Source organism: Balaenoptera ricei, chromosome 4 (assembly GCF_028023285.1).
Source record: "Balaenoptera ricei isolate mBalRic1 chromosome 4, mBalRic1.hap2, whole genome shotgun sequence".
Lineage (NCBI taxonomy): Eukaryota > Metazoa > Chordata > Mammalia > Artiodactyla > Balaenopteridae > Balaenoptera > Balaenoptera ricei.
Genome location: NC_082642.1, coordinates 159,046,713 through 159,061,806, shown reverse-complemented (window position 1 = coordinate 159,061,806; position 15,094 = coordinate 159,046,713). Strand labels below are relative to the sequence as shown.

Sequence of the window (15,094 nt, the reverse complement as noted above, 5' to 3'; positions counted from 1 at the left end):
AGAGTTCACATGTCCCTCATCTGCCTCAATCTCCTGCCTCTTTCTGAGGTGCAAGCCCTTTTGCTGGGCCCTAGGGACCTCGGGTGCAGGGACAGCAAACTCTTCCACAACAGACATTTATTTTTTCACTGTCTGGAGGTTCAAGATCAGGTTGTCGCAAGATTGGTTCCTCTCTCCTTGGTTTGTATATGACCACTTTCTCCCCGTGTCCTCACATGGTCTCCCCTCTGTGTGAGTGCATCCCTGGTGTCTCTTCCCCGTCTTATAAGGACATCAGTCAGATTGGGTTCCAGCCTGCTATGGACTGAATATTTGTGCCCCCGTGCCCCAACCAAAAAAACCCCAATGTGACGGTATTTGGAGGTGGGGCCTTTGGGAGGTGATGAGGTCGTGAAGGTGGAGCCCTCGTGATGGGGTTAGTGCCCTTATAAGAAGAGACGCAAGTGAGCTTGTCCCCTGCTCCTTCCCCCAACATCTACAAGCCAGGAAGAGAGGCCTCACCAGGCTGGTGCCTTGATCTTGCACTTCTAGTCTCCAGAACTATGAGAAATAAAGGTTTGTTGTTTAAGCCAAGCCCCTACTCTTGTTAAAGAAAATTATTCTGACACTTGTTAAAAGGGTAAAGAAGACGTTATTTGAGACTATTGCAATAGGAGAGAGAGATGGGGCTCAACTCCAAGTACAAGGAGGAAGCCGGGGATTTGCAGCCGAGGAGCAGAGTGAGGGCTCAGTGGATGGAAAACTACTAGGACACATTAAGTCAGGGAGATTCTTTTTTTTTTTTTTAATTTATTTTTGGGTGCGTTGGGTCTTCGTTGCTGCGCATGGGCTTTCTCTAGTTGCAGTGAGCGGGGGCTACTCTTTGTTGCAGTGCACGGGCTTCTTCTTGCGGTGGCTTCTCTTGTTGCAGAGCATGGGCTCTAGGCACACGGGCTTCAGTAGTTGCAGCACGCAGGCTCAGTAGTTGCGGTGCATGTGCTTAGTTGCTCCGCGGCATGTGGGATCTTCCAGGACCAGGGATCGAACCCGTGTCCCCTGCACTGGCAGGCAGATTCTCAACCACTGTGCCACCCGGGAAGTCCCCTAAGCCACTTTGTGATCTAAGCTTGGCCACAGTGCTTGCCCTTAAACAGGTCTCAGTAATTAATGATCTTTGGGGAAGTGAGGGAATGCAGGAACACAGCAAAAGCAGTCAAGAAACAATAGTTCCAAACTTCCCTGGTGGAACAGTGGTTAAGAATCCGCCTGCCAATGCAGGAGATGAGGGTTCAAGCCCTGGTCTGGGAAGATCCCACATGCTGCAGAGCAACTAAGCCAGTGCACCACAACTACTGACACTGCGTTCTAGAGCCTGCGAGCCACAACTACTGAAGCCCACGCGCCTAGAGCCCATGCTTCGCAACAAGAGAAGTCACCGCAATGAGAAGCCTGCACACCGCAGCGAAGAGTAGCCCCCACTCACTGCAACTAGAGAAAGCCCACGCGAAGCAACGAAGACCCAATGCAGCCAAAAATAGATAAATAAATTAATTAATTTTTTTTTTTTTTTAAAGAAAGAAACAATAGTTCATTGGTAAAACTAAGTCCTAGTTCCTCCTCAAGGAATGTACATCACAGTCTGATACAGTCTTTGAGTTCTGCAGGAACTGAGACCCCCACCAGGTACAGGATGGGATAATGATGTTGACCCTCCTGGCTTCAATCAACTAAAGATTGGATTCTGTCGACCTTGGCCCCAATTCTATGCTGAATTCTCCTCTGCCCAAGCCCCCTCATGAACATGCATATACCACCCAAGCCCCTCATGAATATGCATGTACCCTTAGCTTAAAACTTACCCAGTTTTGCTGTTCGGGGATACAGTGCTTTGGGAAGGATCCCCGGTGTTCTCCTTACTTGCTGCAAGTAATACATCCTTCCTTCTCCCACTCTTTGGCTTGGTTGTGTCTTTTGGCTTGACACCCACCAAGAGGCACACCCTGTTTTCAGGTAACAACAGGATCCAGCTTGATTCTTGATCTGGGACCATTTTCCATCAAAAGGTGCTAGTGAAAGATTATAACCTATATAGTATGGCTAGAATCCATGAGTTTACCTTATATAAATAAAAACAAAGTAGTGGTTTACCTATGGCTGCTGCGTTGATGGGGGTATGGCTGCTAATGGGTACAGGGTTTCTTTTTGGAGTGACACAAATGTTAAAATTGTGTGATGGTTGCACAACTCTGTGAATACTAAATATTAGTGCTTGTGTGCAAAAACCCATTGGTCTGTTCACTTTCAATGGTAGAATGTATGGTTTTTTAAAAACAGGAATCTATGAATCCACACTGGTGTAAATAAATGAATGAATGCATGAGTGCGGGAGAAGAAAAACTCTTATAGTGGAATGCCAAATAATAAATGTAGAAGGAATGATAGAATTAGAAAACCACCCCTGGGCAACCATTTTAATTGAAATTGACTCAGACAAATCATCAATGGAAGCTATAATTAGAGGATGAGATTTGACAAGTCACAGGGTACTTACATAGTTTCAAAGCATCTCCCCATAAGATGCTTACTAATTACAAGAGTGAAAATGGTAACTTTACAGTGGAGCAAGCAAGTGGGCAAAGTTAACCTTGCCAGTGATGGGACACTCAGACACCAGGTGCCCCTGTCACATCACAGACACTGACTCAGCACCACTCCTGTGGTCTCCATCCAGAGTGCATCCCCTGGGTGGAATTAGACCAAACCAAGGACATTCTACAAAATCCCTGGCCTGTACACTTCAAAAATGTCAGTGTCCTGGGGATTCCCTGGCAGTCCAGTGGTTAGGACTCCACACTTTCACTGTTCAATCCCTGGTCAGGGAACTAAGATCCCGCAAGCTGCACAGTGCAGCCAAAAAAAAAAAGGAGGGAGGAAGGAAGGAGGAAAAAATGTCAATGTCTTAATACAAAGAATAGCTAAAGAGACTCAGCCACTGAATGTGGCATATGGTCAGGGACTGGCTATGCAGGACACTGTTGGACTGATTGGCAAACTGAGTAAGGTCTGTTGGTTAGATCATAGTTTTGTATCGACGTTAACTTTTTGTTTGTTTTTTAAAGTCTTTAATTTTTTAAAAGCAGTTTTAGCTTAACTTCTTGATTTTGACAGTTGAATTATGGTTATAGGAAACAATTCTTTGTTTCTGGGAAATACACACAGAAGTAGTTGGGGGTAAAGGGACATTGTAATCTCCAACTTACTCTCAACCATTCAGAAAAACCAGATAGATAGATGGTAGATAAATTGATGACAGAGACTTAGATACATATTTTATATGTAAGAATCCAAGAGAGAGAGACACAGAGAGAGAAGTGTAAAGCAAACATAATAAAAATTTAACATTTGGAAAATCTGGATGAAGGGCACCTGGAAATTCTTTATACTATTTTTGCCACTTTTCTGACATTCTGAAATTACGTCAAAATTTTAAAAAAAAATTTTATGCTTGCCTTTTAAAACAACACAAATTCATTGTCTCTCACAGTTCTGAGTCCAGAAGTCCAAAATCAAGGTGTCGCAGGGCCTTGCTCCCTCTGAGGGCTCTGGCGGGGGGTCATTCCTGCCTCTCTAGCTCCTGGTGGTTGCCTGTGTTCTTGTCTTGTGCCTGGATGGCTCTAGTCTCTGCCTCTGTCTTCACATGGCATCTCCCCTCTGTGGGTCTGTGTCCAAATTTCCCTCTTATAAGGACACCAGTCATATTGGATTTAGAGCTCCCCTCTTTATTCACTATGACCTCATCTTAAGTTGATTATATCCTCAAAGACCCTATTTCCAAGTAAGATCACACTCAAAGATTCAGGGGTTAGTAAAAATTTAACATCTGGGAATCTGTGAGTATCTGGGAATTCTTATACTATTCTTGCCACTTTTGTGGCAGTCTGAAGTTATGCCAAGATAAAGTAATTCGGAGCATAATCAAAAACTGCCCACTGGAAACCCTCCCAAGCGCCCCAGGTCATTGAGGCTAAAGTCCGGATCGTGGCCTGGACTCCGCCTCCCCTCCCGCCTCTGACCGCACCTGCTTCCGCTCCGGCCACAGTGACCTTCCCTGCTTCCCCGGACACCCTGCCTTGTTCCTGCCCCAGGCCTTTGCACTGGCTAACTTCAGCCGGGGACATCCTTCTCCAGGACAAGATGTGGTTCCTAAGCTCTCTACTCAAGGGTCACCTGTCCGCAGAGACCTCCGACCACCTGATCTAGGACTCTCGCACTCCTGTCTTTCTCCATTCCCCGCTGTATCATTCTTTATTATCAGTCTCATTAGTGGAAGTTTTTTTATGAAGTGATGTCTGTTGAGCCCCCTCCCCTAGAACAGCAGCCCCACAGGCGCAGAGCTTTTGTCTGAGCTTCCTCTGTTTCCCACGCAGTGCTGGCAGCAATGCGGGCACGTGGCCAGCGCACGAAACAGCTGGGTGCTGGGCCAAGTAACTCCATCCTGTATGTCTGCCCAAGCCTGGCGGCTCCGCCTTTCACTTAGTCACTGCAGTGCAGGAGAAACTCAAGGGTCAGGGATTCTCCATTCAGCTCGGGAACCTCAAGAGGCAGCCAGGCTCTTTAAAAGTCGAGAGCACCCAGTCTGGAATATTGTTATTAGCGGTGGCCTTCCCAGCGGCCAGGGCCGTCCTGGCCGTCAGCCTTCGGCGCCCGTGACTGGTGAGAGCCTGCCGGCAGCCCGGCTCGCAGCGGCTTTGTGGCTTCTGGCCATGTCCACGTGCGCTCAGGTTCCCTCCCTGATGGGAGCGGTCACCGGGCTGGGCAGACAGCGGGCCTCGGCCGGCGAAGCACTGTGTATGCTGGGCCCTTGGACCGTGAGGGGCAGGAAATAAGTCGGGACAAACCCGCCGGGGTGGATCCGAAGCCCAGGTGCAGAGCGCCTACTGTCTGCGCGCTGGGCCCGCCCGCAGCTTTCAGCCCCCTGGGGTCCCGCGACCAGACAGAACCGTGTCCGGTGGTCGCGGGACCGGGGCCTGCGTGAGGGGACCCAGCAGGCGGGATGCGTGCTGAGGCTTATCCTCAGGGCCTTCCAAGTCCTTCCTCTCTCCAGACCGCACGTTTTAAACTCACCAGTCAATATTTATTTATTACACTCCCGCAGAGCAAGGATTTACCCAAGTAAAACAGAATCGGGACATTGGATACAGAGTATTCGCACACCCCTGGATGCGCGGTTCTGGTTGGGGTCCCGGGGCGGGGCGTGGGGAGAGGGTAGGGGTAGGCGGAGCGTGCGGGGGTCCCGGGAGTGAGGGGAGAAGAGGGGACAGAGGCCACCGGCCCACGGCTGCGTCAAAAGAGAGTAGGTGATGGGGGTGGGGTCTTGACCCAAGGTGCGGCAGTGGGGGAGGGATGGGGGCGTGGCGGGGTGGGCGTGGCGAGAGGCGGGTACGAGAGAGGTGGTCCCCGCGATCCGCAACTCGGGATTGGCCGGAAGCCGGCCCCCGCCCCCTCCTCTCGGCCAATCGCCTTCCTTCCACTCTGGCCGCCCGGTCCCCGGGGTGCCACCCAGCCCCGGGGTTGCGCTTTCCGGGTCACCGCTCGCCGCTCCCGGACGCGCCCAGCCCGCCGCTTTTTCCCGGTCTCGGTCCAGGTGAGCACTTGCCGGACCGAGACTCGCCCCACCCCTAGGCGGAGGGATCTGGCCGGGGTCTGGGTCGGGGTCCCCGCCTCGTCAACCGCTGGGCCGGCGTTGCATCATCTACATCTGCCAGCCGCGGAGCTGGTCCCGCGCCCCCCGCGTCCCGGACCCTCCCCTTATCGCGAGTCCAGACTGTCCTGAAGCTGGGGGTTCCGCGCCCACGTGGCCCAGGGCCTCCACTCCAACTCCTGCGGCTGCGGAGGGGACGGCAGGGGGCGCGAGCCGGAGGGCGTCGAGCTGAGACTTTTGGAAGATGCGCTCTAATGGTGCCATCATTGATTTTTCGCTGCAATTTGGATGGGAAATGGTTGTCTCGAAAATTGCTCTTTTCTGCCAGTTCTGTGGAGTGGGGGGGGGGGGGGGGGCGGGGTGTAAAATATTGATGTAGTTGCGTAGGCTGCACGGGAGGTGGCTGCCCGCGAGGGGAGGGAGCGCCGGGCGCGCAGGGCAAACAGGGCCCTGCCTCCAGCACGTACTAAGGGGATGGGGGAGGGTGCCCTGAGACCCCGACTTCGAGCCCTAGGCAAGGCGGATGGCTGAGCTGGAGAACGGGGAGGGGTAGTGGGGAAGGAGCGGGAGCGCAAAACTTAGCCTCCCAGGGGTTACCTGGGGGTGTTTATCCCAGACGGTATCCCCAAAAGCCCCTCCTAAAGGCCGGGTGACCGGGCGGTCTCCAGATCCTCTGTAGGGTCTCAATTTCCCGCCTGAAAAGACTCCCTTTGAAACGGGAGTTTACTACCTTCCGCACCCTTGGCCCTAACTGGCCCCCTTGGGCCGAGTGTTGCGCGCGTGCAGGGTGCTGGGGGGGGGGCGGGGGGCGTGACCCCAGGAGGGTCTTGTGGTTTGAGGTGCGGCAGGAGCCAGCAGGACCGCGCCAGGGGAGCCCGCCTTCCCAGCGCGCACGTGCGTCGGCGCGCGGGGCGCTGTGCCCGCGGGGCGCTGTGCCCGCCGGGAGCTGAGACGGGCTGCGCTGGACTGAATCCGCGGGTTCGAACCCGGGTCGCCCAGCGAGGGTCCCGCCGAGTGCCTGTGGGTTCTACGGAGACTCTGTCGGTCTCGATTTGAGTTCCCAGCAGCCCCTTACCTTTCGGGAGGTCGCTACAGGCGAGGCAAGTCGCCACATAGGAGGCGCAGGGCTGCCTGCGTCTGCCGGGCCGGTCTGCGGGGTGTCCTGGCCAGGGGGCTGCCGGCCTGTCGGCCTCTGATGCGGAGAGAGGTCTACGACAGGGGCGCTTCTGCACGACGGAAGAACCACCTACCGCGGGCGCACCGCGGAGCGAAGGCAGTGTTCCGCTTACCTCGGGGGCTTTTTGAAAGGTGGAAGAAGGACGCGGGACGTCCCTGCGTGGTTTCACGAGGGGAACTGAGAGCCTGAAAAAGTACTTGCTGATCCAAAGACTTGAAGGAACCTCTGCTCTAGGCACGTTTGGGGGCAGATCGGCTGGGAGGCTGGTTTCTCCCGGAAAGCCGTGTGCCGCGGGCCTCGTGGATTTGAAACGGATGTGATTGCCAAGGGTGGGGGTGGGTCTCCGCTTCCCTTGCGCGCAGGCTCCTGCCTGGGCATCTGGGGCGACCTGCTGGGTGCTGGTCTGCACCTGGCCCTGCGCTGGGAGACAGGGAACCAGCTGGGGCGGCCTCTGCCCTTGCTGATGGCGGCGGTACCCGGATGGGGCCGCTCCCGAGGAGAAATCCAGCGGGTCCACGAGCCTCCATGTGCACCTCCAAGTGAGGGGCCCTTTGCACCTTCAGCCCAGTTCCGCTTGGGCCACCCGACCTTTTCACAGCAAACTGCCTTCCGAAATGTCCTGGGGAGCAGAGGAGCAAGGCTGGGGGCTGGGGTCCCTCCAGCTTCCCGGAGGAGTGGTGAGGGCTGCACTCAGAGGTCACCCCGAGCCACATCCCCTACCTTGAGCTCCTCGCAGGGACCTTCCAAACCCACAGGGCTCCAGAGACTTGGTGGGGGCGGGGGGGAGCTTTAGATTTGCAGAAAAATTGAGAAGAGAGCAGAGTTCTCACGTACCTCCCCCCTCACACACCGTTCCCCCTGTTATTACCATCTTAACGATTTTTACAGTTAATGAACATTATGGTTAACTAAAGTCCCTACTTATTCAGATTTCCTTAGTTTCCCCCAATACCCTTTTCTGTTCTGGGATTCCATCCAGGAGACCTCATTCCATTTAGTTTTCACTGCTCCTTACGGAGTTGGAGCCGTGTTGAGTGTTCGGTCATCAGCCTGGTGAGTGACGGCTCTGCTCCGGCCGTGGACAGGTCCTCTGTTCAGTGTGGGAGATCGCAGGGAGGCAGCCGAGCGGCTGAGTTCAGTCCTGGTTTCTGAAGATGAGAGGTGGGCGTCTGCTCACTGTCACCAGAAGGAGCCGGGCAGGGCTGCAGCCTCTTCTTTGAGTGTGCCCATTCCCTTTCCTTTCTTTCTTTCTCTCTTTCTTTCTTTCTTTCTTTCCTTTCTTTTCTTTCTTTTTTTTTTGTCATCTATTTTAAGGTTCCATGAGATTTTTAAAATTTGATAAAATACACGTAATATACTGTTTATTTTAACCATTCATAAGTGTAAAATTCAGTAGCAATACACACATTCACAATGTTGTGCAACCATCACTATTATCTGTACCCCAAACTTTTTCATCGTAACTGTGTACCCATTAAACAGTGACTCCCCTCCCCCTGCTCTTGGGAATCTCTATTCCGCTTCATGTCTCTCTGATTTGCCTATTCTAGGTACCTCATATAGGTAGAGTCATGCAATATTCTTCTTGCTCTGGCTTATTTGACTTAGCAGAATGTTTCATTCCTTTTTTTTTAGGGTAAAAATATATTTATTATCATCTTCATCTTCCTCTTATTATTTCCATCATGTAAATGTAGTCTTTTAAAATATATATATTTATTTATTTGGCTGCTCCGGGTCTTAGTTGCAACATGCAGGATCTTCATTGTGGAATGCGGGATCTAGTTCCCTGACCAGGTATCGAACCTGGGCCCCCTGCGTTGGAAGCACAGAGTCTTAACCCGTGAACCACCAGGGGAGTCCCTAAATGTAGTCTTTTTAAAACAACTTTATTGAGATATCTTTGATGTATAAAAGTTGTATATATATTTAAGGTGTACAACTTGATGTTTTGATTTATGTATACATTATGAAAAGACACCACAATCAAGCTATCAAGATGAATAACATTCATCCCCTCTACATAGTTGCCATGTGTGTGTGTCTGTGTGTGTGTGCATGCGCTCACATGTTGAGAAGATTTTAAAACTTCATTCTTTTTTCATGGCCAAATACTATTCCACTGTATGGGTAAACCACATTTTGTTTATCCATTCATCCGCTGATGGACACTTGGTTTGTTTCCAGGTTTTTGCTATTGCGGTTTATGAATGCGGTGGGCAAATACTGTATGTTTCCATTTTTTTTGGCTATATGCGTAGGGGTGGAATTGCTGGGTCACACGGTAGTTGTATGCTTAACCCTTTGAGAAACTGTCCAGATGTTGTCCACAGCAGCTGCTGCCTGCATAGTTATGACTTTTCCTGCCAAGCTACTTGAGTGAATGGAGCTCCACACCCAGAGGGGGCTGGGCGAGCAGGATTCCCAGGACAGGCAACAGAGAAGCAGGCTCTCCTGCAGGTGTTTGGAAACGGACCGAACTGACGGCATCTCTTCCCCTTGCCTTTGACAGATCCCACCATGCCTTCTGAGACACCCCAAGCAGAAGAGAGGTCTGCAGGGTGCCCCCACCTCTCAGGGGCACACCTGGGGAAAGGGAGCCTGGAAAAGGAGCCTCCGGAAGACAAGGAGGACAAGGAGGTCCTGTGGATCCGTCCCGATGCCCCGAGCAGGTGCTCCTGGCAGCTGGGCAGGCCTGCCACCAACTCTCCACATCACCACACTGCTCTGTGAGTCCCCTTTATGATCATAAGGTGGGGGGGGAGAGTTTGTTACCTGAAGCCAGGTAGCCATATGGACCTGGGGTGTGAACCACCACCCCATCCCCACCTTCCCTTGCAGTCACTCTGGATGGATGGTGAGCTGGGGTGGGAGGTATTTTATAGCTGAGTCCCCCAAGGCTCAGAGAGGCCAAGGCTTGTTTGTGCTGTAACGCAGCACCTAGTTCAGTGCCTCCCAAGAGCAGATGCTCAATAAATAAAGGGATGTGCCCAGGTCCCACGCTCTGAGTGACAGGTAGGGGGGAGGTTTCTGATCCAGATCCGTCCGTGTGCACACTCTTGTTATTAGGACCATGCCTGCCCTTCTCTGCTTAACTCCAGGCCGTGAAATATTTTTCTGTAGTGGGGTCTTTGTGGTTGGACTGAGGCTGTTGGATGAATAAACCACGACTTTAAGCCCTCTCTTGGGTATTCATGTGTCTGCAATGATCTCATTATGAATAACTGCAGTGGAAAATGCAATTCATTTAGTCACAGCACCTACTACATTTGTGCCCTGTTCTAGGTGCAGGAGATCAATCAGTGGGAAAGGAAAAAAAAGAAAAAAAAAAAGGGAACAATCCCTGACCCGTCATGAAACTCAAACTGAGTTCACTGAATCTTAGGATTATCTTTATTTCCTTAGCGTTATCTCCCAGAAGTACAGCAAATGAGTCAGAAGAACATGCCTTTTGGATGTTCGGTTCTTATTCCTCATACACTGCTGTACCAACGTTTATGATTATTGATTTCCGATTCAGAACTGGGGAGGGGGAGGGGGTGCGCTCCTCACTGGGGCCAATGGACCGAAGTAACATTTACAAACCCAGAAGCTCCCAGCGTTAAACATACCTCGATTGTGGGAGCTCAGGAGGCCAAGTTGGCCGCCGGCCATAGGGCATGAGCCCCTGCTTCCAGAACAAAGCAGAGCAGGGGTTGAAATGGCTCTGTGAGCTTCTCACTGGGCCTGGGGTGGCTGGGACACCATCCCATCCAGGCTGCAACCTGGCATCACACGTGCACTTCACGTGGTGGCCTAACCCTCCTAAAACGCCCTGGCGGGGTTGCTGTCCCATCCTGAAACTGCTTGTCCCAGTTCAGGTTCTGAGGAGCTGGGCTTGGGCCTGAGGCTCCGGGGCTCCCCCGCTGTCAGGACACTGGACCCGGGTCCCGGGACAAGGCAGCCTAGGCGATCCCGGTGGTGAGAGCACAGGGCTGATGAGACAGGTGACGTGGCCAGGCGGCCTGGGGAGACCTCAGAGCCGGTACCTGGATGGGCAGGAGGTGCCAGCCCTGTGGGTATCTGGAGAAGGGGTTCCAGACGGTTCCCAGGCAGGGTGGGCTTAGAATGAGGAACAGAGTGGGAGCAGCAGAGGGAGGGGAGGGGCTGCGGAGGGGAAGCACAGCCAGGGCTTTCAGGTTATTCCAGGGGGCTATAGGGCTCTGCTCCCAGAAGCCTCCTGGGCTGTCACAGGGAAAGCAGCTGAGATAAGGTGTTAAATTCCCTCCCCAGGCCCCGGCCCCGATCACCTCAGGCAAGCTTCCCAGGTGACTTTCTGGCCCCCCAGGGCCTGGTACTGGGTCAGGAACCCTGAGTTCTCCGCTGGCCCACCATCCCCTGCCCGGGGGCGGGGGGCGGGCTGGGCCTCCCCCTTCTCAGGCCGCTGCAACCTCTGCTGGGGGTGGATGACTCAGCCGCCCTCCGGTCCTTCCCAGGTGTTTACCCCTCCTGCCTTGGCTTTAACTAGTTAATAAGTCAACCCCGAGGTCGCCCCTAGAGCTTGGTCTCCCTCCAAGTCTGGGGTCAGGAGCCCTTTGCCCCCGCCCGGGCTCTCCCCTCACCCCGACTTCCGCACCTCTCTTGGCCAAGCCTGCCTCTGGGGTGGCTCGGGGCGTCCGTGTCACCTTGGAGGGTGCAGTTGGGCTCCAGCTAGGCCATGTTGCTGCCTGTCTGGGCCCCGGGGCGGAAGGCAGCATTCCTGGGGAGCTGGCTCACCAACTTGGGAGAGGAGAGGAATCTACATGGTTAATGGGTCCCTGCAGTGGGGACCGCGGCTCACGCAAGCGTGAGAGCCGTGGGGATGGCGCCTGAGAAATCCAAGGTGTAGGAAGCCATTGAGTTTCTTGGAGCTCACGTCAGTTTTGCATATTCCGGGATGAATAGTTGGTCCCTGAGGATGAGGATGGAGGCAACATCGTGGGGGCCTCAGGAAACGCAGGCATCACGGCGTGCACACAGCTGAGCAGCGGCTGGGCTGTCCCACACCTTCCTGTCCCCTGTCACCGGCTTCTCAGCTGGAAGAACCACTGGGAGGGGGCCAGTCACTCAAATGTGAAGGGGGACAGTTGGCCAATGAGAAGCAAATCCCGTTCTGAGCCTGGAGGCCCACCTGGGAATTCGCCTGACCTTAGCCCCAAGGACAAGAGATGACCAGCCAGAGGCCTTTGTTCTTTGGTCTGAGTATCAGGCTTCCTGCCACCTGTGCCAGACGCTCTGAGTGATGCCAGGTGCCTGGGTAGGCTCTTTGCAGTCACTGTCACTGCCCGGTGGCCAGACTGTCTGAGGGGGTCTCTGTCCAGGGGTCCCCACCAGTTTTTTCATCGAAGAAAAGGAAGGGAGGTATCCCAGGAGGCAGGTGCTAAGAGAGGAGGTGAATTGAAGATCAAAAACCTAAAAAGATCAGGACTTCCCTGGTGGTCCAGTGGCTATGACTCCGCCTTCCAATGCAGGGGGCATGGGTTTGATCCCGTATGCCAAAAAAAAAAAAAAAGTACCTAAAAAGGTGGACCAGGACATGATGTTGTTTTGAAGTCAGTGTTTGTTTGTTTTAACTTTTTTATTTGGAAATAACACTCAAATGAAGTTGCAAAAATCATACAGAGAGGTCGTGGGGACGTTCGCCCAGCTGCCCACTGATACCGTCTGTTACCACAGTGCGTTTTCAAACCCCGGAAATGTTGCAGCTGTTCACTAAATTGCATTCATTTTCATAGGTTTTGAGGTGTACTTGCCCGTGCACGTGTGTGACCTTTTACCAAATGTAGATTTGTGTAATTGCCACCCAGATCCTCATGAAAGGCAGTTCTTTGATTTACTTCTTGATTTATTTAAAAGAATGTGCTGGACTGCCAAGGCTGGTACCATTTTGTTTCTCTGAGTAATCGTGGACTCCTCTGTTTTAGGGCAAAATCTCCCAAAATCTTGCCAGACATCCTGAAGAAAATTGGGGATACCCCGATGGTGAGGGTCAACAAGATCGGGAGGAACTTCGGCCTGAAGTGTGAGCTCCGTGAGTACCGGCTTCCTGCGCGGCTCGCAGGCCTGGGGTGCGGGTGGGCCCTCAGACCCTGGGGGAGGGGTGTTGGACCCCATCAGGTGAGGTCGGGATGCACACAGGACAGGGCGGGGTGCTGGAGGGTGAGCGAGGCCTCTCCGGAGCCGCTGGAAGGGAGGCCGTGGCCTGTGAGCCGAGGGTTGTATTGTGGAGGGAAGCGTGTCCGGGCAGATGTCGGGGGCAGAACCCGAGCCAGGAAGGAGGGTGCTCTGACCCGGCCACTGCAGGAGTGGGAGGCCCGATCCCGGGAGCAGAGCGGCGCCGTTCGGTCTCGGACTCTCGTAGGGAGGAGCAGACATACCGTGGGTGGGGTGGGCTGACGTGAGAGCCGGGGCGGTTTTGGTGATGAGGGTCCCAGCCATCAGCCCGGCAGGAACTGGCTGCCCCGGTGCTCAGACAGACAGTTCGCGTCTCACTTATGAGACACAGAGTGGGGATCTGGGGGCTGTGTCTGGTACACAGGGGGGTCACCTGAGAGTCTTATCCAAGTCCTATGGAGAAGGGGCTTCTTTGCAGGAGGCTGTTCCCAGGAACACAAGAGGGTGGGGGGCTTTCTCCACCTCCACTGTTCTCCCGGGCTCGGAGCCCAGGTAGATGTCAGCCTTGTCCCAGAGGAAGTGACAGGTGCAGAGGCCCTGGCGGGGACCAGGCCCGGTGCTGCTGGGGCAGAGAGAGCTGGGGAGGGGAGAGCGTGGGGGTCCTTGGGGGTCAACACCTCCTAGGGGAGGGTCCGAGGCCACGTGGTCGATTCACCCCAGAGACATCACCATCAGAGGCTTCCCGCGCACCCCTCTGGTGAAGAATCCTCTCATAAGCAACGAGCAGTACACACTCCCAGGCGCTGCTGGGGGTGTATCAGAACAGCCCAGGAGAGCTATCGTCTGCTCTGTGCTCCTCCGTCAGATAATAGAGACCAGTAACTAGTACCCCGTAGGCATGGGCCTGGCTGCGTGCGCTTCAACTTGGCAGGAGCCCCTGAAGTAGGTTTTACTGTGTCCATTTTACAGATGGAAAAACCGAGCCTCAGATTGGTCACTTGACTTGCCCACGGCTGATCAGCTTGAATCCCTGCATCTCTGTTGGCTTTCCCATGGGCTCATTAGAATTTTCTAACAAGTAATTCAAGTGTGTGGCCTACAAGAGTCTGGGGTGCAGGGCTCCTCAGCGGTCAGACATTCACGAGCCCCTCCTTCACTGTCCCGGCAGGGGCCTCCCTGGGTCTTAGGGGAGAAAGCCGGTCTATGGTTGTGGATTTCAGAAACCAGGACCAAGCAGGAGGAGCTCGTTTTGTGGGTGCTGCAGGCCGGCCTGGTCCTTCAGTCACATTTGGTGCCATCTCTCCCCCTTTTACGAACACTGCATATTTTTAAGAGGTGGGAGGGAGTCCTCCCCCAAGGAAAGAAGAGCAGACGCAGAGGCTTAGGCACAGGAGAGGACATCGTATCTGCCAGGTGGGGAAGATGGTGGGAGGCGGGTGTGGAAGGTGTGTGGGTCCTGGTCTGGGGGTGTGACGGGCGAGCTGTGGCTTCAGGACATCAGGTCGTCTGTCATGGTCCGCGGGGTACGGCGGGGCTGTCTGCCCTGATTTAAGCCTGGGCTTCAGTCGGCCGCTCCCCGCACGCCCAGCAAGTCTCTTCGGGACTGTGCTGCCTCACGGGGGTGGCTCTGCTCCGTCCATCCAGTTGGCGGGGCTCTTTAGGCTCCTCTGTCTCATACACTTGGAGTTGCCACATGGTCCATGGGGGGTGGGATGGGCAGGTGGCAGAAGCTCCCGTGGGCGAGCACCGGCACCCACGTCAGGTGTGGGAGGTGGCAGTGGACAGGCGATGATTTTCAGGACCACTGAAGCTTGTCCCTGCGTCCTGGGCGTATCGGGTGCTGGGAAGGGGTCGGCACGGCCGGCATCCCTTAGCGGTCGGGGGCCTCTTCCTCTCTCATGATGCGTCTCTGGCTCCAGTGGCCAAGTGCGAGTTCTTTAACGCGGGCGGGAGCGTGAAGGACCGCATCAGCCTGCGAATGATTGAGGATGCTGAGCGCGAGGGGACCCTGAAGCCTGGGGACACCATCATCGAGCCGACGTCGGGGAACACAGGTGGGCGCTGCCACGGGCCAGAGCTGCCGGCCCGGGTGACCCATGGCTGCA

At 54.2% G+C, this 15,094-nt stretch overlaps 1 protein-coding gene across 5 annotated transcripts in view; it reads left to right on the top strand.

Moving 5' to 3' along the window:
- Positions 1–4,669: 4,669 nt before the first annotated feature.
- Positions 4,670–15,094, top strand: part of CBS (cystathionine beta-synthase) — a 31,485-nt gene continuing 21,060 nt past the window's right edge. Inside the window, exons 1-4 of one of the 5 annotated variants that reach the window (XM_059921665.1) lie at positions 4,670–4,692; positions 9,370–9,586; positions 12,800–12,906; positions 14,909–15,043. In XM_059921665.1, the coding sequence (XP_059777648.1) occupies positions 9,378–9,586; positions 12,800–12,906; positions 14,909–15,043 (451 nt within the window). In that variant the 5' untranslated portion in view covers positions 4,670–4,692; positions 9,370–9,377. The other 4 variants (XM_059921662.1, XM_059921661.1, XM_059921663.1 and 1 more) reach the window with 4 other exon arrangements.